This window comes from Balaenoptera acutorostrata, chromosome 12 (assembly GCF_949987535.1).
Source record: "Balaenoptera acutorostrata chromosome 12, mBalAcu1.1, whole genome shotgun sequence".
NCBI lineage: Eukaryota > Metazoa > Chordata > Mammalia > Artiodactyla > Balaenopteridae > Balaenoptera > Balaenoptera acutorostrata.
The window spans coordinates 6,357,400-6,385,386 of NC_080075.1; the positions used below are offsets into that span (position 1 = coordinate 6,357,400).

The 27,987-nt window shown below is 44.0% G+C and overlaps 1 protein-coding gene across 1 annotated transcript; it reads left to right on the plus strand.

The window, feature by feature from the left end:
• Positions 1 to 2,877: 2,877 nt before the first annotated feature.
• On the plus strand, positions 2,878 to 27,973 carry RNF149 (ring finger protein 149). The gene is made up of 7 exons (XM_057557766.1): positions 2,878 to 3,472; positions 13,139 to 13,389; positions 15,708 to 15,776; positions 18,541 to 18,623; positions 20,837 to 20,933; positions 24,189 to 24,387; positions 27,341 to 27,973. The coding sequence occupies exons 1-7, from the start codon at positions 3,031 to 3,033 to the stop codon at positions 27,382 to 27,384; spliced, it is 1,185 nt and encodes a 394-aa protein (XP_057413749.1). The 5' UTR covers positions 2,878 to 3,030; the 3' UTR covers positions 27,385 to 27,973.
• Positions 27,974 to 27,987: the final 14 nt, after the last annotated feature.

Below are 27,987 nucleotides of genomic sequence, written 5' to 3' on the forward strand. Positions count from 1 at the left end.
TGCCCAGCTGCTTTCAAACTAGAACTGACTGCACATTACAATCATCTAGGGACCTTTTTGTAAACTAAGGATGCCTTGGCCCCATTTCTGGAGAATCTGATTTAACTGGTCTGGCCTGGGACCTGGATAAAAGCTTGTTGGAGCTTCAATTATCATTTTAAGGCAGTGGCTCAATGCTGGGTATTTGCAACACCTGAGATTATTTTAAACAATTACCTCGGCCTGGCTCCACTCCCAGTGATCAGAATCTCTAAGGGAAGTGGGTCTGGAGTTTTGTTTTTGTTTTTAATGAATAGCACTTGTATGTTTACAGAAAAATTAAACAGAAGGTCCAAAGAGTTCCCATATACTCCCTCCCCCATCCTGCACCATTCCCCTAGTAGTAATACCTTGCATTGGTGTGGTATATTTGTTACAACTGATGATTGATGAATTGATGAATACTGATATGTTATTATTAACTAAAGTCATTAGTGTACATTAGGGTTCACTCTGTGTTGTACATTCTGTGGTTTTGCCAATTGTGTAATGTCACATATCCGCCATTGCAGTATCACATACAATGGTTTCAGCTCTGGTATTTTAAAATTTTATTTTTATTTATTTATTTCTTTAGGCTGTACCAGGTCTTAGTTGTGGCATGCATGTGGGATCTAGTTTCCTGACCAGGGATAGAACCCGGGCCCCCTGCATTGGGAGCACGGACTCTTACCCATTGGACCACCAGGGAAGTCCCAGGACTTTTTAAAAAAAAACACCCCAGGAGATTCATAGGAATAGCCAAGCTGAGAACGACTGACTTAACCAGGAATCAGGAACAAACTAACTGAGAACTTTCTCATGATTGTTATTTTTTTAAATTCCTCATCTGATTCTCAGTAATGATCAACAGCAAAATAAAAAGGGAGCAGGGTGTCAATTTGAAGTAGTAAAAAGATGCATACCCAAACACAACCTTTCTGATATTATTTACCTGTCCTATTGGCAAAGTTCAAAAAGTTTGCTAACACACTACATCGAAGGGTACTCTCAGACACTGCTGGTGGAACGGAGTTTGGTAAAACCTCTGTGGAGCACAGCAAAACCTCTGTGGAGTTTGGTAAAACCTCTACCAAAATTGCAAATGTACTGACCTTTGCACTCACCAATTCTACTTCTAGAAATCTATCCTACAGATAAATGTGCAAACTGGCATCTGTGCAAAATTGTTTGCAATGACAAGATTGATAATAACCTAAATGTCCGGTGCTGCCCGTGGTTGCAGCTTTGGACGGGGCTGGGGGTTAGGGGTTGGGGGTGGGAACTAGCTGAGGCCTGAAGCTGGGAGAGAGAAAATTAAAACCAAGAAGCTGGGGTGGGTCTAAGGGCTCAACAGCTGCAAGCCTGTTCCTATTAGTCTGTGAACTCCTCTGAGCAACAAACCTGTAAGTAATCATAAGAGTTTTAACTCAAACAGTACAAAAGAGCTATTTTGCTTATTTAACAAACATGGATTACACACATGATGCTGTGTTAGCGGAGGCAGGCTCATGAAACCAGCAAAGACACAATCCTGGCCCTCAGGAAACTCGCAGTATTATTAGAAGACAAAAAACTGTATTTGGAAAGCGGTATTGCTGGTACAACATTGATGAGTAAGCAAAACATACACAAGCAGCAGGGAAATTAGGGGCACCCAAGTTTGCTTTTAGGAACCAGGGAAGGTTCCACAGAAGAAATAGCTTTTGAGTTAAACCTTGAAGGCGAAGATGGCATTTGCCAGGACAAGAGCCAGGAGCAGGAGAATCTCAGGAAGAAAGAAATCAATGTGCAAGACGTAGCATGAAAGGGCAAACACCTGTTCTGGGAACTACAAGTATTTGTTTTGCTTGTAGAGCATATCATGGGGGGGGGGGGGCGGTCCTAGGACCTGTTCCCTAGCCTGCCATGACCACCATAACTTATCTCCTTTATTCTAGGCTTGGGACAAGGGGAAGGCCTCAAGTCTTGGGGTCCTTTCAGCCTTTTAAAATTAGTTTCCTAATGGAAAAGGGAGAGGAGATCCAACTTCAAGGAGAACTTACGGGTTGTGGGCTGCATTTTGGAGCAGAGCTTTAAAATGCAGTCCAAGAAAGACATAACAAAGAGGACACAGAAGAGGGTGTCAGGCCCAACAAAACGCCTGGTGTGAGTGACAGCAACCTACTTCCTGCAAAGAAGGAAGACGAATCACTCAGAAATCAGTGTTCTAAACTTCTTTTCCTGTAGCAGTAAGGCTTCCTTTCCAAGGCAGTTTCATATGGACTGTCACCCAGTTTTTATTTCCAAACAATACATTTTCTCTTTTTATATGTTTACTGCTGTACCATTCCAATGCTCATCTATACAAGTAGTTTGATGCACTCACTTCAATGTTACAGACTATACACAAAATACAAAAATCAATTAGCATACAAAATCGGTAACAGAAAGTATCTGGAAAATCTGTGCAGCTTTGGAGTTTTTAAGCTGTTTTTCAATGTTTTAGACAAGCAAGGCCTTTGCCACGGGCCTTGCACAGTGAATTCTTCATAAACATCCGTTCAGCGATTTTACACAACCAGGCTCCCGCGCCTCTTGGCCGGCTCGCGGAGAAGTTTCCCGTTTCTCGGGCGGTCACTTCCCATATCCCCGCCTCGGACCGCAGGGTCCCGGGGTCCCAGGACCACCGGGCCGCAGGAATCTGGCGACACTCTATAAAAACACTCGGTGGTCCCGAGCCCGCATGCGTGGCGCCTGGCTCAGAGCGGGGGGCGGGGCCAGTCAAGGCCCCTCCCCCGCCGCCCCGCCAGGTGCGCGTGCGCCACGGCCCCGCCCGCCGGCCCCGCCCTCGCCCCGCCCCTCCCGCCGCTCCTCCAGGTGCGCGTGCGCCGCGGCCGCTCCCGCTGCCGGGACTGGGTCTTCCCGGGCTTGGCAGCTGGCGTCGATTTCTCCGCGCTTTTCGGCGGCCTCGCACGCCAGCACCCTCCGTCTCCCGCCCGGCCCTCTCCCGGTCAGCCCGGCGGCGGGGCCATGGCGTGGCGGCGGCGGCGGCCCGAGGCCCGCGGCGCGCTGGCGCTGCTAGCGCTGGCCCTGTGTGCGCCCGGGGCCCGGGGCCGGGCGCTCGAGTGGTACTCGGCCGTGGTGAGCACCGAGTACGTGGACCCGCAGACCAACCGGAGCGTGCGGAGCGTCTCGGAGAGCGGCCGCTTCGGCGAGAGCTCGCCCAAGGAGGGCGCGCGGGGCCTGGTGGGCGTCCCGCGCGCCGAGGACCGCGACCCCGAGGGCTGCGCGCCCCGCACGCGCTTCCTCGTGCCCGGCGGCCGGGGGGCCGCGCCCTGGGTCGCGCTGGTGGCGCGCGGGGGCTGCACCTTCAAGGACAAGGTGTTGGCGGCGGCGCGGCGGAACGCCTCGGCCGTGGTCCTGTACAACGAGGAGCGCCATGGGAACCTCACCGCGCCCATGTCCCACGCGGGTGAGCCGCCGGGGCGCGGGGACGGGCGGGGCGTCCGTGCGCCGAGGTCCCGGCCGACCGCCCGGCCCTCCGGCGGGACCGCGAGGGGCGGCGGCGATGGGCTCTGGCCGAAGGGAACTACGAGGGAAGCGCTAGGTTGGCTCGGTGTGACCCCCGGGGGCTCTTAGGAGGGAGGCGAGCCTAAGGGCAAGATTAGATCATCTCCCTGGGTCCTTCCAAGTGGAGGGAGGTGCGCGGTGCAGGAGGGTGATGGGGAGAACGGAAGAAATTAAAGCTCGCAGGAGGAGGATTGTGGTTCTCGTTGGCGGAAAGTCTCATGATTCCTAATCATGGATCCCTTGCCATTCGGCGTTCCCCAAAGTCAGGTGGGGCAGGAGTGGAAGCTCTTTCCCAGGGCGTTCCAGGGTCTGGCTCTCCCTTCACCACGTAAGGTGGTGGCTTGGTGACACTCTGGTGCCTTCACTTTCATAAAACATGTCAATATTCTGAACTTTTGAGTGGGACAGTCTGGATTTAGCTGAGTCAGAAAACCTGGCTTTAAGTTGGGGTATGTTTTCTCACTTGCTAAATAGAAGTTTATAATACTGGCTCCACTGCCAATCAGATTGCTTGAGACTTGAGTTTAGTTGAAAATTTTAAAGTTGTGATCATGCAGGAAAAGATCTTTCTCTTGGGACTTCCCTGGTGGTGCAGTGGTTAAGACTCTGCCCTTCCGCTGTAGAGGGCACAGGTTCGACCCCTAGTCAGGAAACCAGGATCCCACAAGACACATGGCTTGGCCAAAAAAAAAAGAAATCTTGCTCTTTGCCAGGTGACCCTTCCCACACACTGCTCTCTGGGGCAACGGGTTGCATCGTCAAGCAGTCATGAAAGTTTAAAAGGTGCATTTTGCAGCGTTATCATGCTCAGAACTGAATTCCAAGTGATATTCTACCAATACACGGCAGAGTCGGAAGGCCTTCTAAGAACACGACTCATTCTGAACTTACTGGGATTAAAATCTCTTTAGAGAGTTTCTGCTGCTGCTGCAAGTCAGACATCCTTTTTCCTGTGCTTTTGGTTTTTGTTCTGTTTTGGCTTCTTGAATGTAAGTTCAGAACACCTGTACAATGAGGACAGAAGAGTGACTTTGGATTTGGCCTATTTTAGCAGAACGAGGGAACGGAATTTTGTTGAGAGGTGAGGAAGTGAGACTGTTAGAACCACGCTTTCAAGATGGTTGACGGCAAGGGCTGGGGAGGTGCTAAAAAGTGGGTGGAAACCGTAGGGCAGGGAAGGGTGGGCTGGATGGCAGCGAGGCATCTTGAAGTTGGATGGGAGTGATCTGGTAGAGGCGTAGGATGGAGAAGAGGTAACAGAAAGAGTCAGGTTTTTGAGAAGGACAGCGGCCAGGTCCAGGATACTCGTGGAGGGGTTGCCCTCAGATAGGAGAGGGGAAATTCCTCAGTTGCAACAGAGAGGAAGTGGGTTTGGGGAGGAAACGGGAGCAGACGTCCCCGTGGTGGCACTGGGCGATGTACCACCTTTGGGGCAGTTATTCCAGTTGTCACTGTACCCAAGTCATGTCTCTACAAGCCTCTCGTGAGCAGTTCTGTCAGAGTTCACGCAGCGTTCCAGCTGCATCCTGTGGACAGGCGTCTGCCAAAGAAAAGAGGGCAGTGTGTGAGGGTTCTCTGGTGCTGGGTCCTTGCAGTCCCTCTGAGTGACATCTTAATGTGGACTTTTTCTTTTCCATGGCAGGCCCATCAGCCTACAGTTTTCTAAATCTGAACACTGCATTTTTTGGTAGTGGCATTCACGTCCTTCCAGGCTAATTGCACTTGTTCTAACCATGGTTCAGTAACCTTGCTTGCTTACATTTTTGACATATAATCTATCCAGGCCCAGAAAACACCCAGGCCCAGAATGCCCTGGGAAAGAGCTTCCACTCCAGATTATTGACATATAATCTCTCCAGGCCCAGAAAACACCGAATTGGTATGTATTTTACGTCTTCTTCTTGTGAGCTTCTGTTGCCATTATCAGTGTCCGTTCTAGTCTTTTTTTTTTTTTTTTAATTATTTATTTATTTATGGCTGTGTTGGGCCTTCATTTCTGTGCGAGGGCTCTCCCTAGCTGCGGCAAGCGGGGGCCGCTCTTCATCGCGGTGCGCGGGCCCCTCGCTACCGCAGCCCCTCCCGTCACGGAGCACAGGCTCCAGACGCACAGGCCCAGCAATCGTGGCACAGGGGCCCAGTCGCTCCGCGGCACGTGGGATCCTCCCAGGCCAGGGCTCGAACCCGTGTCCCCTGCATTGGCAGGCAGACTCCCAACCACTGCGCCACCAGGGAAGCCCCGTTCTAGCCTTTTTACTGTGAGAATAATTCTGTTTGAGAAAAAAAGACAAAAATAACAGCATTAGGAATTTTTAAAAAAATGTATGAAAGCTACCAGTGCAGAGTCGGTATTCTCCACTTATTCCTCCCGACAGCCCTTGGAGGCGGGTACTTTAACCCCATTTTACAGATGAGGAAACCGATGCCAAAGAACTTAAATGACTGGCCCGTGGTAACACGGTGATCTATGGCCAGATCATTCTTTGTTGCAGGGGCCTTTCCTGGTCTCTACTCACGAGATTCCAGTTGTGACAACCAAAAATGTCTCCAGATATTGCCAGATGTCCGGGGGCAGAGGGGATGACAGTAGCATCCGATGTTTTGAACCGCTGACTTAAAGGGAGGTGAATTTGGTGCAGTGTGACCAATGGGTTATACAGAGGACACGCTGGAAACAGGGAATCCACTTAGACCAGGTAGAAATGTGAGGGCCTATACTGTAGTGGTCACTAGAAATGGAAAAGAATGACCCTCATTCTCAGAAGGTGGCCCCACTGGGGACAAGGGTACAGATGTTTCATGGCTTTTTGAGAATGGACTAGACTTAAGAGTGGAGTGAGTGGAATTAAGTCAGAAGAGGAGCCAGCTTTGACAGACTTGAATTTGAAACGTCACACAGAACGTTGAGGGCAGCTCAGACTGCTTTCTCGTGTTTTGTCGGAGTGTGGACAGGGCCGTTGTAAAGCACTGGTCCGCGCGCCTGTGCCGGGCTCCACAGGACAGGTCGAGGTGGCTGCTTGTGAACTCCAATCACGATAGTCTCCTCCCAAGTCTCAGAGGGAATTTCACCGGTTTTTCTTAGACCTGTTGCTTGACTACTAGAATCCAGTACAAGACATTTTGGATTTAAATCAGTATTTTATTGTGGTTCTAAAATAAATCATGACTTTAAGATAATATTCTATCAGGATAGCTGTAAGGACCGTCACCCTAATGCCCAAGGTTGGTTCCCTTTACTTTGGCAGATGGATATACAGCGGCCAGTCTGGGCCAAGTATGGCTCCTGCTTGGGGGTAGAAACGCCTAGACGTGTGCCGGACTTTGAGGAGTTCCCAGCCTAGTGGGAGCGATAAACAGACGTTTCCAGGCAATGTGGTTTGGACCTCGACAGAATTATATGCACAGGTACTTAGAAAGCATAAAGGAAGGGCATCTGATGCAGAGATAGTGCAAAGATGATTAGAAGTCAGTCTGACCAAGAAAAGTAAAAATTGATGTAAGTCAAACCATTGAAATGAAAGCTTTTGGAGAGGGTCGGCCTCGATGTGGTGGTGGTTGGTTAACACCAGGCTGATCCTTTAGCTGACATCTTGAGTGGCTGTTTAGACTGGCACTTTAGTTCTGTCAGCAGTTTACTGAGTGCCAAGTACCGGCAGGGCTTAGAGGTGTGTTTGGGGAAGGGGCCAGAGTTGGGGTGGAGGGAGATGACACAGGTGATAAGAAATCCTTACCTCAGGAGAGAGGTGCGTTTTGTGTTTGCAGAGCATGGTAAATAGTCTTTTATGAGTGAATGATGCTCGATGATCTTGAACGCTGCACTCTCACAAATGATCTAAACGTTTAGATTTGAGATGAGAATGTATTTTGGTGCCCTAGGAAGAGATGGTACCTCACGGCCTCATAGCAGGTGGGATTAACTCAGACAGTTCCCAGACAGATGGAGTGTTGAAGCACAGCTTAAGCTGATGAAGGTATCTGAGTGTGTGTGTGGTATGCGGGGTGGAGTGGGGCTGTAGAACCTTCTGGGTGAAGGGAGTGGCCTCGGAAAGGACTGAAGGCCTGAGGTGACAAAGTGAGGCTTTCGGGAAAACTGCAAAGAGTTCGCAGTAAGATGGTTGAGTACTGTACTCAACAAATACAAAATATTCTTGAGCAAGCCAGATTATCCAAAACAAAATGTGAAATTCCAAGAAGAGAATTGCATATATTTTTGAGTCCTCCTAACTCATCCTAGCCAACCATAAAGACATTTCTGTTCGCATGATAGCTTCACATTTTGGAGACGTTTCCGTTCATATTTGGTGTACTATTTCCCCTGCAAAGGGAGTCTCTGATAATTCTCCTTATTGGGTCAGTTCAAGGATAATACCGGAAGGTAAACCAGTTTTTCAGGTTGATTCATTTGTACAGAAACCCTTCTGTTGGGCCATCACTGTGTGATGCTGAGTGCAAAAACTAATAAATAAGAACTGCAGTCCTTGTCTGGTGAGGGGGAGGGGCCCAGGAAGACGTTCTAGCAGGAGGGTACAAAGAGGTGTACTTCAGAGGCATTGCTGCATCTTAAAGATTTGACCAGGAATTCTCCAGGTTTGGGGAGGGGGGTGGGAGGGATGGAGAGAATATGGAAGTTAGGTTATTGGAAAAAAGAAAACCTGAAAGGTCATGGGATTCTCTTCGTTGGAGATTTAAAATGTATTTCTCGCTGCCTGCATCAGTCTTCTAGAACAGAAATCTAAGCCACTACTTTAAATATTTTAGTAGTTCCCATCTCCTTCAAGAGAATGTTGAAATCTACTTTAAATAGTTTCCTAGGGAGGAGGAATGGTACACTAGACTCAAATGTGACCCTCCAGAATGTTGAAGCTATTGACCAAAACAGATTTTCTTTTTACATTTTTTGTTTGTTTTTGACAAGGTGGTAAGGGGAACTATAATTTCTCAGGTAGGTTTATGATTGTGTGCTCTGTTTGAGACCTTATGCGATGCCGATGTCTAAGACAGAAATACAACAGACTGCCTTCAAGGAGTTTAGCGGTGAGGTCTGTAGGTTCTTTTGGGGAAGGGCGGGCATTGCACAAGGTGACCTTTTTTGGTCAAGTGTGATTGGTAGCACTGAGGCCTGGGGAAGAAAAACATTCAAAGGGCTTTTTCTCCCCCGTCCCAAGACTCTGAGCGTCTGTGCCTGAAGAAGGCACAGGCAAAACGTTTGGTTTGGCAGTCAGCCGTGACTTGCTCTCTCGTGCCACTAGGGCTCTCTAGGACTGGCCCCCGGTACATCCGGAGGGGCGGGCAGGGCCAGACGTGGGGCCTGTGCCCGGCACCCCTTGGGGTTGTGCACCCAGTGACCCTGAGCTGGTGCATGTTTACTCGACTGCCCGGCCAACAGTTCATCCCACACATGTCCCGGAAGAGCCAATCACGGGATTGAAGAAGTCTTCATTCTGAGTTTTTAAATTTAGAGTAGTTCCCAGAAGCAATCTTGCTGCTATAATTAGAGTGTAGCAAAATTTAGCACTCAGTATTTTATTTTATTTTTTAAAATTTCTTGTAACTTAATGAACTAAGAATTTCCTAGGTGAAAAATTTCAGATTGATACTGGAGATCTTTTCTGTCCCAGGTGTCCTTCTGATCACTGCTTGTCTGCAGCCCCTCCCTTGAGGTTTCAGGTGTTCTCAGCTCATTCCCCACCTCTCACTCATTTAGACAACAAATATTTATTAAATAGTTACTATGTGCCAGGTTCTACCTGAGGCACTGGGGCTAATGAGATAAGCAGGATACCTTTATGTGTATTTAGTCACTAACCAAACTGGGCCAGTCACCATTCCAAATATGCTCTTATGATGGTTTCACAGCCAAGAAGTCTCCCTTCTTTTGCTTGGGGAACTCTTCCTATCCGTCAAGATGCACTGACTTCCCAGGGAAGAAGTTCCCTCCCTCCCCAGACAAAATGATCAGTTCATTTCCGCAGTTTTTTTGTTATTCCACGTTCTCGTTAAATAAGCGACAGCCCCAGATAGAAAAATTCTCATCCCCGTTTTACAGCGGAACAAAAACTCTTCAGAGCACCCAGGCAGTGGTTGTCAGAGGGAGATGTGAGCCCGGTGGCCTTGAAGCCTGTGTCCCCCCGAATGAGGGGGCAGGGCAGAGGTACACGTAGGAGCTGGGGCTTCAGGACCCTGGAACTGGCTTTTCCAGGTGGTGTGTGACATTGAGCAACTTTTTTTTTTTTTTTTTAATTGGAGTAGAATTGCTTTACAATGTTGTATTAGTTTCTGCTGTACTATGAAGTGAATCAGCTATACGTATACATAGATTCCCTCCCTCTTGGACCTCCCCCCCTCATCCCACCCATCTAGGTCATCACAGAGCACCGAGCTGAGCTGAGCTCCTGGTGGGTACAGCAGGTTCCCACTAGCTAGCTGTTTTACACATGATAGTGTTTTTAGCCCTCGTCTGTAAAATGATTACTCGCCTCTTTCTGCCTCAAGTGAGAGACAGATGTGAAAGTGCTTCAGAGTTGGTTTTCCCCATTAACACGCAAAGGTCATTCTATCATCAGTACCAGAAACTGTAACTGTAACTGTAGCATAGCAACATTTTGTTTTCTGTATAAAAGTGAGACAGGTACATGGGCTTCATTATACTCTCCTTTCTACTTTAGCATGTGCTTGAAATTTTCCACGAAAGGAAACTTTTTTTAATTTATGAAAAGGGCTTTCAGCTTATAAAGCACCACGTAATCATAAGTGGTATAAATATCCTAATTGTTTCTGTATTTGTCTTTCTCGGCTACAAGATGTTTATTTCCCTGAAGGCAGGAAATGCCTTGCTCCTTATTAAGTCTCCCCAGTGATGACGTAGTAGACTGCGTGAGTGCTCAGACAGCTAGGGTGCTGGCCAAGTAACACTTTTAGGGCTGGGTCCTAGGATCGGGCTTCAGACAGCAGTCACCTGAGAAGGGTGCCCTTCTGGGGTTTCAGTAACTAAATCCCCACGGCCGGGGGCGGATTTGCTACAGATTAAATTTCTCTCTATAATAAAATAGTGTTAGAATGTGGTTTCAGTGTAATGGCAGAGAACAGTCTTTAAATGTATTAAAAGTAAGTTAGTTTTTGAATAGGTAATATGTACACCTGATAGAGAATTTTTCCTGTGTCCAGCTCTCCCCCCGCCCGGAGGCAGTCAAGGTCCCCAGGCTCTGGGGTAGCCTTCAGGGGGATCTGTACTGATATCGCCACGTAGAACTCTTGTCCACACAGTTTTTCGTGCGGCTTTTTTCCTCTTGTGTCTTGACTGCCGTCACTATTAACAGAGCTGCTGCCTCAGACTGTGTACATGTACTGTAAATTATATAACTATTATTGATGGACATTTATATTTTTATTTTTTAATAAATAAATAAATAAATTTATTTATTTATTTTTGGCTGCGTTGGGTCTTCGTTGCTGCGAGCAGGCTTTCTCTAGTTGCGGCGAGTGGGGGCTACTCTTCGTTGCGGTGCGCGGCTTCTCATTGCAGTGGCTTCTCGTTGCGGAGCACGGGCTCTAGGCGCGCGGGCTTCAGTAGTTGTGGCACGTGGGCTCAGTAGTTGTGGCTCACGGGCTCTAGAGCGCAGGCTCAGTAGTTGTGGCGCACGGGCTTAGTTGCTCCGTGGCATGTGGGATCTTCCTGGACCAGAGCTTGAACCCTTGTCCCCTGCATTGGCAGACGGGTTCTTAACCACTGCACCACAAGGGAGGACCCATTGATGGACATTTAGGCTGTGATAGCAAAATTTTAGAAAAAACACTGGCAATAAATATCTTTATGGATTCCTCCTGTGTACATACATAAGTATATCTGTGGAATTAGTTTCTTGGATCTGGAATTGCCGGGTCAGGGAGACATGTGAATTTAAAGACTTTTAGTAGCTGTTGCTCTCCATATCAGGTTGTAATAATTCACTCCCCCAGCAAGAGTGCCCGTTTGTACTTGCTCTTGCTGATATGGTGTATCAGAGTTTTTGATGTTTGCCAATCTTTTAGGTGTGTTTTCATTTGTACCATGACTTTTCATATGTTTAAATCCTTTCTGGGGGGAGTGATCGCTAATATGTACAGGATTTCTTTTGGGGGTGATGAAAATGTTGTGGAATTAGGTAGTGGTGATGGTTGCACAGCCTTTGTGACTATACTAAAAACCATTGAATTGTACACTTATTTAAAAGAATGAATTTTATGGCATGTGAATTATATGTCACTAAAGATGCTGTTTTTTTTTTAAACCCATTTGTGTTTTCTGCAAACTGACTTAATTTTCTTTGTTTTTCTGCTGCTCTTTTTCTTATAGGAAATTAGCTTTTTGTCTTTGTTATGTTCCGTGTATTTTTTTCCCCATTGACCAGTTGCTCTTTTGATCTTGAGTCCTTGATTTTCCTCTCTTTTAGCCAGTGCAGAAAATTTTTGTTTTTATATAATTGGTTAGTTGCTCAGATCTTTTTCTTTTTTTTAAAGAAGTTTCGAGGTGATTTTTCACACTTGGAAAGGTTTTCCTTCAATATTACTTATGTTTTAATTCCCATGTTTCTTCTGGCTCTTTTATGTTTTCTCTTTTTTATATATTTAAATCTTGGATTTGGTTAGAATTTATTTTGGCTTAAGTTGCAAAGAAGGGATGCAGCTGTTTTAGCCTCAGGTGGTACTCAGTTGCGCCCACACTGTTTTTTTAAAAAATAATCCATTTTACCACATTATTTGAAATTCCACTTTCATCATTTACTGAATTCTTTTATGTATTTGGGTCTAGTTTCTGGGCTTCTTATTCTGTACCATTCTGGTTGTCTTCATAAGCTACCACCACACTGTTTTAATTACTTTGACAACAAAGGCTAGTCCAGGTTTTACTGTTTACAAAGTTTTCCTGATTGTTCTTTATTATTTTTCCCCTAAATGAGCTTTAGAAGCAGAATTTTTAAGGTTTTTGAAATCCCATTGATAATTTAAAAAATTATTTTATAGATTCATGTAAAATTGGCCATTTTATTCCTTGTTTATTTCTCTTATTTATTTGTCTTATGTCTGCTGATGTCCTCAGAACAGAATGAAATATCGAACATAGTGGAACTTCTCCGATTGCCTCCCTGAGTTACTGGGTGTGCTTAGGCATTCGTATTAATAGTCACAAGTTGAAATTGGTCTGTGTGGTTCTTATGTTGGTTTTTTGCTACCATGCTTGGTTCTATTACCTTAGAAATAATTTTAAGACTTCTTTTTATTTTTTTCAATCTGCTGTGGAGCACTTTAAATGTCATTGATGTTACTTGCTCTTTAAAGGTTTTGGGGGTAGAGCTCACCTGTGAAACTGAACGGGGGCCGGGGGCAGCTCTTGCTTTCTAGGGGGTAGTTCTTAGTGATTTATTCTACTTATGCAATCAGTCTGTTTTCTCCTTGGAGACCAGTGTTGGTAACTTGGGTTTTCCTAGAAAATTATCCGTTTTATCACAGTTCTTGGTTATACGTGCACAGAGCCATACTTTCTCTGTATCTTATTTTGTGTTCCTCATATTGATTCCTTTGTTCTTTCCTACAGGAACAGGAAATACAGTAGTCATTATGGTTAGCTACCCAAAAGGAAGAGAAATTGTGGATCTGGTGCAGAAAGACATTCCGGTCGCAATGACCATAGGGCTCGGCACCCGGCACGTCCAGGAGTTCATCAGCGGTCAGTCCGTGGTGTTTGTGGCCATCGCCTTCATCACCATGATGATCATCTCGTTAGCCTGGCTAATATTTTACTATATACAGCGCTTCCTATACACTGGCTCACAGTTTGGAAGTCAGGTAATTGTCTCTCTTTAACTTTGCTTTTAAAAAGATAGTTTGTAAATACTTCCTATATATATTGCTTGAAATTATTGGACAGTATTCTTAATTTCATTATCACTCACAGTATTTAAGTATTAATATGGGATTTTTTAAAATAAATTTATTTTTATTTTTGGCTGCGTTGGGTCTTTGTTGCTGTGCACGGGCTTTCTCTAGTTGCGGCGAGCGGGGGCTACTCTTCGTTGCAATGCGCGGGCTTCTCATTGCGGTGGCTTCTCTTGTTGCGGGGCACGGTCTCTAGGCATGCGGGCTTCAGTAGTTGTGGCACGCAGGCTCAGTAGTTGTGGCTCGCGGGCTCTAGAGCACAGGCTCAGTAGTTGTGGCGCACGGGCTTAGTTGCTCTGCGGCATGTGGGATCTTCCTGGACCAGGGCTTGAACCCGTGTCCCCTGCATTGGCAGGCGGATTCTTAACCACTGCGCCACCACACCAGGGAAGCCCAGGGGGGGTTTTGAAATAAGTTTTAAATTAGAATATATTAAACTTTCTGTTCTGTGGGAAATCGGGTCATGTTTCACTTCTGCAGAGACCCTCTGTGCTTCCCAGATGTAAAGGGATGACAAAAAAGCAAGGCATGAGGTGGGGGGACCTGGTTCTGTGTTTCGAAAGGGAACGGGCCTCCCTGTCTCCATGGTGGAGCGTGTTCAGAGCCATTTATCTGCAGAGACACTGGTTCAGTAACCGGGGAGAGCAGGGCCCTCTGGGTTCCCCACTCACCTGTTGTCTTGAGAACCGCCCCCGTCCTGGCTCTGCAGGCAGTAGATGGTCATTTCTGGGTCATCTTCCACCTCCGACTAGGAAGCCTCTGCCCTTTTAGGGACGTTAGCCGATGAGCGTATGGGGCCCCCTCCTCAGCTGACGACGTTCTTACCGGTAATTAAACATAAGATTGGTTTCTTCTAAAAGGGAACCCTCTTGTACAGTTGGTGAGAATGTAAATTGATACAGCCACTGTGGAGAACAGTATGGAGGTTCCTTAAAAAACTAAAAATAGAACTACCATACGACCCAGCAATCCCACTACTGGGCATATACCCTGAGAAAACCATAATTCAAAAAGAGTCATGTACCACAGTGTTCACTGCAGCTCTATTTACAATAGCCAGGACATGGAAGTAACCTAGGTGTCCATCGACAGATGAATGGATAAAGAAGATGTGGCACATGTATACAATGGAATATTACTCAGCCATAAAAAGAAGTGAAATTGAGTTACTTGTAGTGAGGTGGATGGAGTTAGAGTCTGTCATACAGAGTGAAGTAAGTCAGAAAGAGAAAAACAAATACTGTATGCTAACACATATATATGGAATCTAAAAAAAAAAAAGTCATGAAGAACCTAGGGGCAGGACAGGAATAAAGATGCAGACATAGGGAATGGACTTGAGGACATGGGGAGAGGGAAGGGTAAGCTGGGACAAAGTGAGAGAGTGGCATGGACATATATGCACTACCAAATGTAAAATAGATAGCTAGTGGGAAGCAGCCGCATAGCACATGGAGATCAGCTCCGTGCTTTGTGACCACCTAGAGGGGTGGGAGAGGGAAGGTGGGAGGGAGATGCAGGAGGGAGGAGATGTGGGAATATATGTATACGTATAGCTGATTCACTTTGTTATAAAGCAGAAACTAACACACCATCGTAAAGCAATTATACTCCAATAAAGATGTTAAAAAAAAAAAAGGTTCTTCTTCAGACATGGAGTTGAAAATAAGTATTCTTGAACAGCAAAACAGCCCTTAAGTTAACATGTGGCTGTTGTGTACATTAGGACTAAAGTGGTAATTTCTTTTTTTAAAATTTATTTTATTTATTTATTTTTGGCTGCGTTGGGTTTTCGTTGCTGCGTGTGGGCTTTCTCTAGTTGCGGCTAGCGGGGGCTACTCTTTGTTGTGGTGCGCGGGCTTCTCATTGCGGTGGCTTCTCGTGTTGCAGAGCATGGTCTCTAGGCACGTGGGCTCAGTAGTTGTGGCTTGCGGGCTCTAGAGCACAGGCTCAGTAGTTGTGGTGCATGGGCTTAGTTGCTAGGCGGCATGTGGGATCTTCCAGGACCAGGGCTCGAATACATGTCCCCTGCATTGGCAGGCGGATTCTTAACCACTGCACCACCAGGGAAGCCCTTCAGTGGTAATTTCTTAAAATTAGTTTCATTGTAGTCATCTAACTTTGCTTTTTAAATGAAATTTTTCCATAGCTTGCTTATATTATAATATATGAATTTTTTAAATAGTGACTTAAAATTTTCAATAATAATAATGTTTTTCCTTCCTAAGAGCCATAGAAAAGAAACAAAGAAACTTATTGGGCAGCTTCCTCTTCATACTGTAAAGCATGGAGAAAAGGTAGTATTTTCATAGTTTTTTGTTTGTTTGTTTAGACTAAAATACAAATCTGTTTATGTGTCTAAACTCAGTTATCAATCATGGAGTTTTGGCTAGTCTGAGTTAGTGTTGACTATGACGTATGTGTTTATTTTAAAGAAGGGTTGGCAGAAACACTCTTGTATATGTGGAGAGCCTTCCAGACCTGTGCTGCCGGAGGGTACCGCTAGCTACATAGAACTATCTGAATTTAAATGAATTAAATTAAACTGAAAACTCAGTTCCTCAGTCACACTGGCTACATGTCAGATGCTCAGGTGGCCACACTGGCTGGACAGTGCCCACACGTCCATCCTCCACCTGTCGGTCAGACACAGGTAACTCTGAAGAAGCTCTGGTCTCTACTGGAGACCCTGAAGCTTAAATCCATCTCCATTAAATCTCACACACTCTGTCCATTCTCTCTGAGACTCCTTTAATTACAGGGAGAAAATACAGGGATTTGTGGAGAAGGGGAGAAAAGATGTTTTTAAAACTTTTTAAAAAAGAAACGTTTCACATGGCCAACCTGAGACTTTTAAAAGGCCAAAATCATACCAGAGTTCAGAAGCATTTTTGGAATAGGACAAATCCCAACGAAATCTCAGAACCTCAGGTTCTTAGAGGATAGATTCCTTAAAGGAAAACAGTTGCTAATGCAGGAATAGTTATTCCCTTAATGGCCCGTTTATTGTGCTGGGAAATGTTGGTGGCTGTGTTGACATAGATAGCTATGGGTTGGTTCCATTGTTTGGATTTTCGTTTTATCTCCCCGAGTTGTTGAGATGTAGTCCATCCATGCCGACCCCCCAGTCTCCACTCCCCGGTAAGTGCATTTGGGTCCACATCTCCTCCTCTGACCTACTTAAAGGATTAAAGCTTCAGAATAACACTCATTAAATTTATAGACCTTTGATTTTAAAACTTTGGAATCTGATATTAATGGTTCACATGGAATGTGTTATATATTCTACTCTTGGAATTGTATTGTTTGCTGCATTCTTGCCCGAATGCCTTACGTTGTAATAACAGTGAATTTTCATAGTTGGTGCAAGGTCCTGCTTTCTTTCCATGTAGATGTATTAAACAGGAAAAGTTAAAAAAAAAAAAAAATTCCCATCTCATGGGAAGATTAACATCTGATTTACAAATCACGAGGGTCCCTGGGGAGAGAGCCCAGCAAATACCTGGGACAAACTGTGCATTCAGCTGGCAGTTCTGTGACAAGCATGGAGTTTTATGTTCCTCTTGAAATGTGTCTTCTACTCTCTGGGGCAGGAAATCTGTCCTTAAATATGAGAAGACATAGATTTGTATGTGTGTAATTTACTGCATGGAGTCTTTGAGAACATAAATTAATTGATATCGTTCTCTTCCTGTACAGAACATTTTTGAAAATAGGCTTCTATGGACTGTTTTTTGAAAGTTGTCAGTAATAATGGTTAAAAAAAAAGGATCCATAAATGGTCCATGAGGTACACACGTGGATTTTCTGGCAATTTACATTTTAAACTTGTACAGAAAAATACTGTGTTTTTTCTTAAATCTACACCTTGTCCAGTTCTGAAGACTGTATTTGTTTTCTAATTTTTCTTTTCTTGTGGACTTGATCACGGTAATGTATAAGCTTGTAAACCATTAGGGAAATAATTATTTCATCATCCTTGCATGGCATGTGAAAAAAGGTGATAATGTATAGTTGCAACATATAATTTTAAGTGCTGTTACAAAGTTAATTTTAATACAATCTTTGATAGCAGTATCTACATGTAAAATCAGTTTTTACTGCTTGCTTGTTAACACGTGACCCATGTGGCTAAAGATATTTTTAAAGAATTCCATGATGACTGTGAAGCTGTGTCCCATAAAATTAACTTGCTAAAGTTGCAGACACTGATTGGTAGCTCCTGAATCCCCATCCCAGAGTCCTGGGAGAGTGAGTCTTATTGGCCTGTTTTGGGTCAGGTGACCAGGCTGGCCATGCCTACTCTGGTTGATGGGCTGAAGCCAGGTGGGTATGTCCAGGGGGTACCCAGGGAAGTGGGGGAAGGGCTGACACCACCAAAAAGGTCTGTGACCCACAGATTCTCAGAAGTTGAAATTTTGTCACAAGACTGCTTTTTCCCCAGCAATTTTTGTTTCTTTTTACCTTTATTAACTTGATATATGAAAAAGATAACTTCTTTTAATTTATCGTTCTTTTTTTGCTAGTGAGGTGAATACATTCAGATATTTAGCTTATTTGCATTTTCTCATCTGTAAGTTATAACTGTTCTTTCACAAATTCTAATGAAAGTGCTTTTGTTTTGTGTTTTTAATGATTCCAGAAAACAAGTAGCTAATTAGATATTCATTCTCTTTGTTTTACATTTGAAAAATAATTTATTTTATTATAATAAAGCAGGGATTTGCATTTCTACAGCCCTTAAAATATGATCACTTAAAAAAATGAACAGTAGCCTAGAACTTAAACATAATTCGTGTCTGATTAGGTAGACGATGAAATTTTTTCTTTTTCAGCCAAATTCTTTTAAAAAAAATCCCTTGATAGTGGTAAAAATAAATACCAAGTAGAAATTATTTGTGTTTAAATTCAGGATGTACCAATGTAGAGTAGAATTCATCATTGTTTTACCCAGGTTTTAGTGAGTTTTGGTTTTGTTTTGTTTTTGTTGTTGTAGTGAGTTTTACCAAGTGTATACTGTATACTAAGGATATAGTAAATTTTTTCCTCTTCTTTCTACAGGGAATTGATGTTGATGCTGAAAGTTGTGCAGTGTGTATTGAAAATTTTAAAGGAAAGGATGTTATCAGAATCCTGCCATGCAAGTACGTTCTCTTACTTCCTGAGATGTTAAAAATTACTGGCAAGTTTCAGGTTTCTGACCAAAGAGTGAACATGTTTTTCATGATATGAAGACCTTGCTATCAGGTGATATCTTGTGATCATCTCACCTTTTAGAAAAGAAGCTGGAAGTCTTCAAGGCTCCTCCTGTATTGTTTTACCTTAAAATTGCTTTGCTTGGAGACTTTAGGTGACCATTAAGACCCATTATGTCCTTTCGTCATAGGTTGGCTTTTAGTCTCTAAGCAAGGCTTCATTAGGGTCCTGGGAATCTATACTACACACTGAGGAATTGGGATGGGTGAAGGCCCTGGGCGTGAGGGCCAGGAGCAGCCAGCAAATGTGGCTACGGCTTCGCTGGTTTTTTTACTTTTAAATATTTTAATACTTAATGTTTTGAACTAGTGAGCATTTTCCCAGACATTGATTAGAAATAAAGACATTTCCTGGTTATGTATCTTTGTCTATTATTTTCTACCGAGATGCCTTTTTTCTTAGATTAGGCTCTGCTGTTATTTGCACCCTGGGTTTGGGTTCTTTTGGGGGTTGTGTGAAATAAATATTCCTCCCTTATTTCATTAATTTATTTTCTTTAGCAACAGGAAGTTATGTTTCTTTTTTAATAATGAGATACTTCGTTAACTTCTTTTAAAAATTGCTTTGTTAGCAGAAAGGTGTACAAAGATTATGTTTTAAAGCTGGTCAATGTTAATTATACTTCCCACCTGTTAGAAGCAGGTCACAAGTTAAAATATAATTATGTCTTGCTGTATGTTTGCCAAGTGTTTTTGTGTCTATCCCAGTACTTTATAGCAGATTAAGTTCTCAGGAGTTCTGTAGAGGAAATGAAGGAATGAGGATGAGAATAACAAAATTAATTTTCCTGCATGAAGATGGTGAACTTCAACCTACAGGCATTTATATGGGTTGGTGTGGTGGATACTTAATGAACTGGGGTCAGTGTCGGGTGATGGTGTCCTGTAGAAAATTATTAAGATAGACAAGAATTTTCACTCTAGGCGGGCTTAGGGCACGTCTTTGTGACTTGGATGCCACACAGTGAGCAGCCTGAGGCCGATTTCCTTTTATAGGAAATCCAGATACTCCTGAAGGCCGAGCTGGGATTTGCACTGGAGCTTCATAAACAGACGAGTTTACATGTGCACATATCCTGGTCTCCTTCATGGGGTTTCATTCCGTCCACCCCCGTTTTCTCCTACGATTTATATCAACAAATTTCCGAATAAAGCCCACGTGTTGGTTTTGTTTTTTCAGAATGATTCCAGTGGGTCAGTTTCAGTTTGAGGATGGAAAGGTCACAAGACAAGCTGGACTGGACCATGTTATGTCCTTACATGCTGTGATTTTTAACTGCACTGGCAGATTTCCCTTTGAAGGAAAGGTCTTCAGACAGTGACGACAGTAATGATAATGAAAAATTACTGAGGATTTCTTGTGCCTTGTAACCATGTCACATGTTTACTCCTCAGAAGAGCAGCAGGGTAGGTGCAGAGTGGCCTCAGGATCTAGTTCAGAGTCACAGCATCAGGACGTACAGCCGGTGTCTGAGCCTGATCTGTGTGGCTCTGATACCCACCGCTGCTCACCTGCAGTACAGGTAGAGAATGTAGATTCATCACACAGGAGGGGAAGTTAGCCAGTGAGGACAGTCAGTAAAAGAAGAAAATTCATATGTGGTTTTTCTTTTTTTGATTCTGAAAGCGATATGTTCATTCTAGAAAAATGTAGATGCTACGAAAATATATAAGACAAAAAAATAAGAGTTTTTTTAGCCTGCAAGCCGAAGATGACTTGTTAATATTTTGTTGTATTTCCACCGGAGTCATTTTATAGACTTATATCAGATACTATCAGTTTAGTATTAGTTTGTTACTATTAGTTCACTCTTGGGTTACTTAGACCACTTTTATTCCCAAATAAAAATACATCCTAGCATGATGTGAAAATAAGCCATGTTATTTTTTTTGCAGCGAAGGGGGAATTTCCCTCTACATGCCAGATTCTATTTAATGTGGAAAAATAGAATAGATGACTACCTAGGGTAAATGGATAGACTGGAATGTTGATTTGATGGCATTTAACTTGTAATGAGAAGATGAGTTGGTGGAATGTGTTGTTTCCTTTATAAGATATAAACATTTATTTTAAAACATTAACACATACTTAATTTTTTTAGGCATATTTTTCATAGAATATGCATTGACCCATGGCTTTTGGATCACCGAACGTGTCCAATGTGTAAACTTGATGTCATCAAAGCCCTGGGATATTGGGTTTGTTACATTTTTGTTTATATTCAATCTCTGCACCCCCGTTCTCCCTGAGTGATTCGATTCTGTTCCTGACCAGAGGCAGGAGTGGACTAAATGCTCCTTCTAGCATCCTGGTGGTTCCTGAAGAAATTTTCCTCTTTATTAAAAGTGAATTCCTAAGACATTCCCCAAAATCAGTGAACTAAATTTGTGATTACAGAATAATATGCTAGGTGTTTCCTTAGAGTTTGTACTTAGAGTGCTATCTTTTGATAGATGTTGGTGTGATACATTGCAGGGTGTATATAGATGCTAGTCAGTGTCATATAAACAAGAATTATTATAAAATGTTTGAAACGGAAGGAGCCTCGTGCACAGGTGCACATTTTACATACGAGGAAGCTAAAGCCCATACCTCTTGACACCCAGCTCTCCCGATACTTGGGTTTCAGAGTCAAGATGCCGTGGGGAAATTTATCCTGCACCGAACGTGCTCCATCACTTTGTGATACTGAGATGGTCATAGACCTTCCTCAGAAAATAGAGACGGGAGGGCAGAGTGATAGAGAGCGCGTCATGGTAGCCATGCGCTGATGCCTTACACGAGTTATTACATTGACTCTTCCAGCCCCTATGGGAGGGAAGCGCTGTGACTCTCCTTATTTTACTAACTAGAAACTCGAGCTCAGAGAGAAGTAGCTCACCTGAGGTCACATGGTGAGGTAACAGGGAATCAGCTTTCAGGTGCAAGCTTGCTTAATTCCAGTGTCCAAGCTCTAAACTACCCTCCTACCCAAAAGAGGGGAGGGATATAGATGGGGAAAAAACCCAGGTCTTCCTAAATTGTTATATTTTTAGAGTCTTCCTATAATCTATTAATGTCTCAAGATACTCTTGATTAAATATACATAGTTTTGAAACAGAGATCTCTGAAAGAAGTAATTTAAGTATCAAATATATTTTTCTTGTTGCTGAACAGAGGTTTTTGCAGTGTTTATTAGAGGTAGAAACTACAAAGAGGTTTTTTATTATGATAATGACTTTATGTGACTTAAAGCCATAACAGCCTTCAAGGCTGCAGGCCCCCTTCGGAGTATTTTTCATTTTCTAGTTCAGCGTATCTTCAAAAGAGAGCTGAGGGACCACACACTGCCTTAATAACCAGTGTGATTTTCTGTGAATTATAATTTTCAAGTGTGAGTTCCAGAGGCCTCACCGTAGGCACACGGAGGGGGAGGCAGCAGGACTGTCTTACTGGAAACTCATCCGCCTGGATGTCTGGAAAATGTGCCTTTGCTGTAGAATCTCTAACATTCGTTGGTGCGTAGTTCTGGATAAGTGACGGCTCTCCCCAGCGTGGAGGCTCACCCCGTCTGCCTCACGCCTTCCTGGGGCCGCGTTTGGGACAGTAGAACCCGGGGAGCGAGACAGGTGTCGTCTTGGCAGTTTTCCTTCTTAGTCTTTTCCTCTCCTAGATACACTCTGAAGCTTCTTTTGTTTTCGTCAGTCATTTTAAACCTCTTTTCATTTCTAAACCTAAAAGGCGCATTTCACTGACCTTAATGTTGAGACTTTAATCCTCGCGAGTTTTGCTTTTGGAAATATATCTATGTGTATGTTTCATGTGTTAAAAATCAAGACTCTTCCTTTTATATCAGGTTGGATTGCTTTCAGAATGTTAATTTCAGAAAGCTAGAATATGTGTCCCCAGAAAGCTTGCTTGCTTTTTTGAAGAAACCTACAGTAACTTTAAATCAAACTTAAGAAATTAATTTTTCTTGCCTTTAACTTTTTTTTTTTTTAATCCTTTGACAAATCGGCCATTTTCTTTGGGCCCATTGGCCCCTCCTGCGTTGGATTGTAGAGATAGTTATGACTCTCGAATGGTAACTAGTTCTCATTTCCAAGAAATGACCGCGGTGAGAGCGGCTTTGACATGCCTCTGGTCCCTGCTGTGTGTGTTCGCTCATGGGGCGCAGGCGTTCATCAGGGGAGGGACGTGTAAGGTGCTGGGTCTGAACTTGGCTCCAGGGAGACGAAGGGCTAAGACTCAGCCCTCCTGCTCGCAGGCTCCTGGGGGACTCCGCTTTCTGTGCTGGTGGGTGGGAGCCGGGCCTGCAGCCCACCCCGCTGGCCAGGGAGGCCCGTTTGAAGAGTGTGGGCACAGAGGAAGGCGGCCTTGACCCTGCCAGCTGCATGTGGGAAGGGACAGGGAGGGGCTTTTAGAGGCGCGTCTGAGCTGCGTGTTCAAGGGTTAGTGTATCATCGCAGGGAGTGACCAGGTGGGGTTTGGGACGGGCAGGTAGTTCAGTTTGGCAGGTATTTAGACAAGTTCCTGGAAGAACAGGCCAGGGTGGGCTGTGCGGCAGGTCGGATGCTACGGCGGCTCAACAGGATTTGCCGGTTGGGGCGTCACGAGTCTGTTCTGGGGGTGTTCGGTTGCCTGTGAGCAGGCCGGGAGCCATGTGGTGCCCGGGAGCGGGGAGAGGGTTCCAGAAGGCGTGCGGAGCCGGCAGTGCGGGCGGCGTGGCGGTGCGCTGTCCTCAGCCTGCGCCGGCGTTCGCGGGACCACCCCCCAGCGCACACCCCTTCGGTCGGTCACTTAGCAGGAGCTTCGGCCATCACGACACAGCTTTTGACCCTGGCATGAATCAAGAAAGGTTTCTGGATGGCCCCTGAATTTTGAGACTTCGACGTAGTGACGCTTGTAGAGTCTCCCGCTCTGACTTTCGTGATCTCCTTTTCTTCTTTGAAGCAGCAAATGGGGAAGCGAGGCAGACTGGCAGCGGGTAGACACCGTTTCTGTAAGGAAGGAGCGGAACTGGTTATCTTCCAGTGAATGCAGGTGCAGTCTGCGGCCCTCTGCTGTTCAGAAGCCTGCTCATCTCCGAAGCCCTGGCTCCTGGCAGCCATTAGGGCGGTCATTCGAGGTCAGGGCTCCAGCCTTAGTGATGAGCGCCCAGCCAGGCTGTTCAGAAAGGCAGGAAAGTGCATTTGTGGCGAAGCTCCGCTTTCTGTCAATAAATAGGTGAAACGGTGGCATCGTTTGTATCAAGGGGAAAAATGGTTTTTAGAGGAAAAGGATTTAGGTCTTGAAAAGCTGCTTATTGAAGAGGGCTCATTTTCTGGTGATGCTAAATAAAGAAGACACTGACGTGCTTTTTTGCCATGTTCGTGTATAAAAGTAAATATTTTGTATGAATTATGAGCAAAAGATGATAGATAAGCCTGATCGTGTTACTGAGAAAAGGTATTTTCTTTGCTCTGACTCTCAAGGGAGAGCTTGAGGACGTGCAGGAGACGCCCGCCCCAGAATCTCCCCCCGGGGGCGTTTCGACTGCAGATCTGAGTCTTACTTTACCAGATGGTGACAGAAGTGACGCGGGCAGCTCAGCACTGCCCACCACCAGCGACTCCGCGCCGCCTTGCGAGGCCAGTTTTAAAGAGGATGCAGGTGAAAACACGGCCTTGCTGGGTGAGTCTTTTGCGGGTTCTCAAACAAAATGATGTTATCAGTGGTTGAAGGAAGGTGAAGAAATACATAAGGTGCAGAAAAGCGTAAAGGAAGAATGATAACCATGACCTCACACCTGCAAATACCATTTTAACATTTCCATAAATATATTTCAGATGTTTTTTCTGTGTTTAAGGATGGGGAGAATATCATTCATGTGCTGTTAGGTGACCTGTTTTTGTTTTTTTTTTTAATTTTTGGCTGCCTTGGGTCTTCATTGCTGTGCGTGGGCTTTTCTCTAGTTGCGGCGAGCAGGGGCTACTCTTCTGTGCGGTGCGTGGGCTTCTCTTTGCGGTGGCTTCTCTTGTTGCGGAGCACGGGCTCTAGTTGCGTGGGCTTCAGTAGTTGTGGCACGTGGGCTCAGTAGTTGTGGCACACGGGCTTAGTTGCTCCGTGGCATGTGGGATCTTCCAGGACCAGGGCTCGAACCCGTGTCCCCTGCATTGGCAGGTGGATTCCTAACCACTGTGCCACCAGGGAAGCCCAGGTGACCTGTTTTTTCCTCTTAATGTGTGAAGCTCTTTCTGTATCAGTAGACAAGACACATGATTTGGTACAGCTGCGTAGTACTACATTTTGGATTCACTGTCATTTCTGTAAACCACATCCTGCTGATGGACTTTTGTTGTCAGTAACACTGAAATCATTTTGTGTATACATTTACCACCTGTCTGTAAAATAATGAATTGCATTGTTTTAAATTACTGATGCAATTATCTTCTTTTCATATTTGTTGGTTATTTATATTTCTTTTCTGAGTTGCCCATTATTTCATCCTTAGCTTCTTTTTCTATGGAGAAACTAATTTTTCATATTGATTCTAAGAGCTCTTGGTCTTTGATTTTTATCTAGTCTACCTTCTCATTCTTTCATGATTCTTTCTGCCTTTGACAGCATGCTAACTTAGGAAAATCTGTCTCATCTGAGCGTTATTAATTTAAATTTTACTGACATTTGTGGCTTTGTATTTTACATTTAAATCTTTAATCTGCATTGTTTAAGGGGAGATTTAACCTATTTTTCTCAAATGTTTAACCACTTGTCCATTGTTTAGTGATAATTACTTGTGAATAACATGTTTTGATATTTGAAAGGCAAGGCAAATTCCTTCATCTTTATTCTTTTTAAAAAAAGAATTCTGAACTATTCTTCATTTTTTAAGATTAATCTTAAAATCAACTTGCCATTTGTAAGAAACTCCCATGAGAATTTTGATTATAGTTGAATTAATTTATAGGTTATTTTAACTGGGAAGAATTGATGCTTCTGATTTTGAATTTTGCCATCCTGGAAGAGGAAGCATATTTTTCCAAATTGGTAGTATTCAAACTGAATCAGTTTGTCTTTTTTTTTAAATTAATCTTCACAGCATCTTTTATTTATTTATTTATTTATGGCTGTGTTGGGTCCTCGTTTCTGTGCGAGGGCTTTCTCTAGTTGCGGCGAGCAGGGGCCACTCTTCATCGCGGTGCGCCGGCCTCTCTTGTTGCGGAGCACAGGCTCCAGACGCGCAGGCTCAGTAGGTGTGGCTCACGGGCCTAGTCGCTCCGCGGCATGTGGGATCTTCCCAGACCAGGGCTTGAACCTGTGTCCCCTGCCTTGGCAGGCAGATTCTCAACCACTGCGCCACCAGGGAAGCCCAGTTTGTCTTTTTTGCCCATTTTTAGAATCTGGGAGGCAAAGACAGAAATATGAGAACTTAAGTTTTAAAGCAATACCAGAGGAAGGAAGAATGCGTTGTGTAAGAAAAAGGGAGAATGAATTTCAGAGAATGAGGAAGTGGAAAGGTGGATTGTGTAGGAGTTCTCCTAACCAGCTCTCCTGCTGGGACTCTGCCTTGTAAGGCAGAGAGTTCCATTTATAAATGTTTATAAATGGTTCTTGTTTTTAGGAATTCCATTGCTTTGTGCCTAAGTGCATACCATTGTTATTTTTTTTTTTTTACCATTGCTTTCAGGCTCCAGAAAGGAAATGAAATTTGTTTCCTTTAGTACTTGACTACCCTTGAGATATTTCAGGACAGGTAAAACTCTTTTCCTAAACTAAATTTCCAAGTATTTGTTCAGGTAATTCATAATTCATTCAGGTAATTTGACAGGTAATTTATATGTTAATGTTCTTTCTAGCCTATAATTGGATCGTTTGAGAACTATTGGAAAAAATCAATTCTTTTAAGCAGACATTAGTACTTTAGTGTTAGTACTTTAGTATAATGTCTGCTTATAATTATATTAGTATAATTAGTGTAACGTAGCTTTACTCGCAGCTGAGCTAACATTTGCTCAGGAGCGCCTAGGAAACGGATGCGGGGGTTATTTACGGTAGCCCACTCCCTGGAGGACGGTCTGCCCGAGGGGGCTCCTCTTTTGTCTGCTTGACCTCAGGTCTGATTGAGGAAGTATCCTGTCACTGTAAGAAACCTTTTGTGCTGAAATTATCTTGTACTCCTCTTCCTAGTAACATCCGACTGGATTCGAAGGCCGGTTTGAACCTCTGTGCCTCAATTTCCAGTCTCTAGATGGGGGATAATACCAGACTTGTCTCTAGCTCGCAGAGTCTGTATTGCCCAGTGAGCTAGCTTTCATGGGTTTTCATGGGTGGTGGTCCCATCGCTGTGTTTGAACACACACTCTCACTAATCCCACCAGCTCAGCGTGGGTCTTTCCTGTAGCCCCGTGCTGACCGCATGAAGACTAGTGAGGCTAATGCCAGAAAACCTCTCACGCTCTATGTGAGGACGGTGTTGATATGTTTTCTTGACTGTCTGGAATAGGTTGTCGTTTTTCCATGTAAGTTTTATTTAAAATTTTCTGTAATTTGTTTCTTGAACTATGATCTCCAAATCTAACAGTGTTTATGTAATTAAAAGTTCCGAACATAACAACCAAGGCTGGCTTTTGTTGCTTTGTTGCAGAGACAAGCAGGAGTGACCCTCAGCGTGAAGGACCTGTCTCCTAGCGTATAACCTGCCGGCAGTGTCACGGACAGAGCCTGGGCTTGAATTAAAGGACATTTTATTTTTTTTACTTTAGGACATAGTTTGTATATGTGAAAATAATGTACATTCTTTTACCTTTCAGGTTCTGATTTGATGTACAAAGGGCTAAGATACTTTATTCTTAAAGAGAATTTTTGATTAGTCTTCATGTATTTATCTACTAAAACGTATCATAAGATTCTTTCTTCTTAAGGATGGTTCTAGACTAAGCACATTGAATTCAGGCTAGTTGAAATGGAGTTGTGTGATTATATTCTGTAACTGATCACATGAGTTTCCCTGGAGGAAAGACTTTTTTAGAACATTGAACTTGTAAATGTGATGAGAGAAATCGATCGCTTCCTTGCACCTCTGTACTATAGAGAGATTTCCAAACCTTAGAGCACTTTCATTGTTGTTTTTTATTTGGAGTTATGGGAAAAGCACTGGTTGACTTTAGGATTTGCATTTCTCCCTTTCATTACCTAATTTCTTCTAACAACCTTGATGGGGAGGGAAGTTTTGTCCATTTTTTTCTATACAAATAAAAAAAGCTACGATTCCATATTGCGCACGAGCATGAA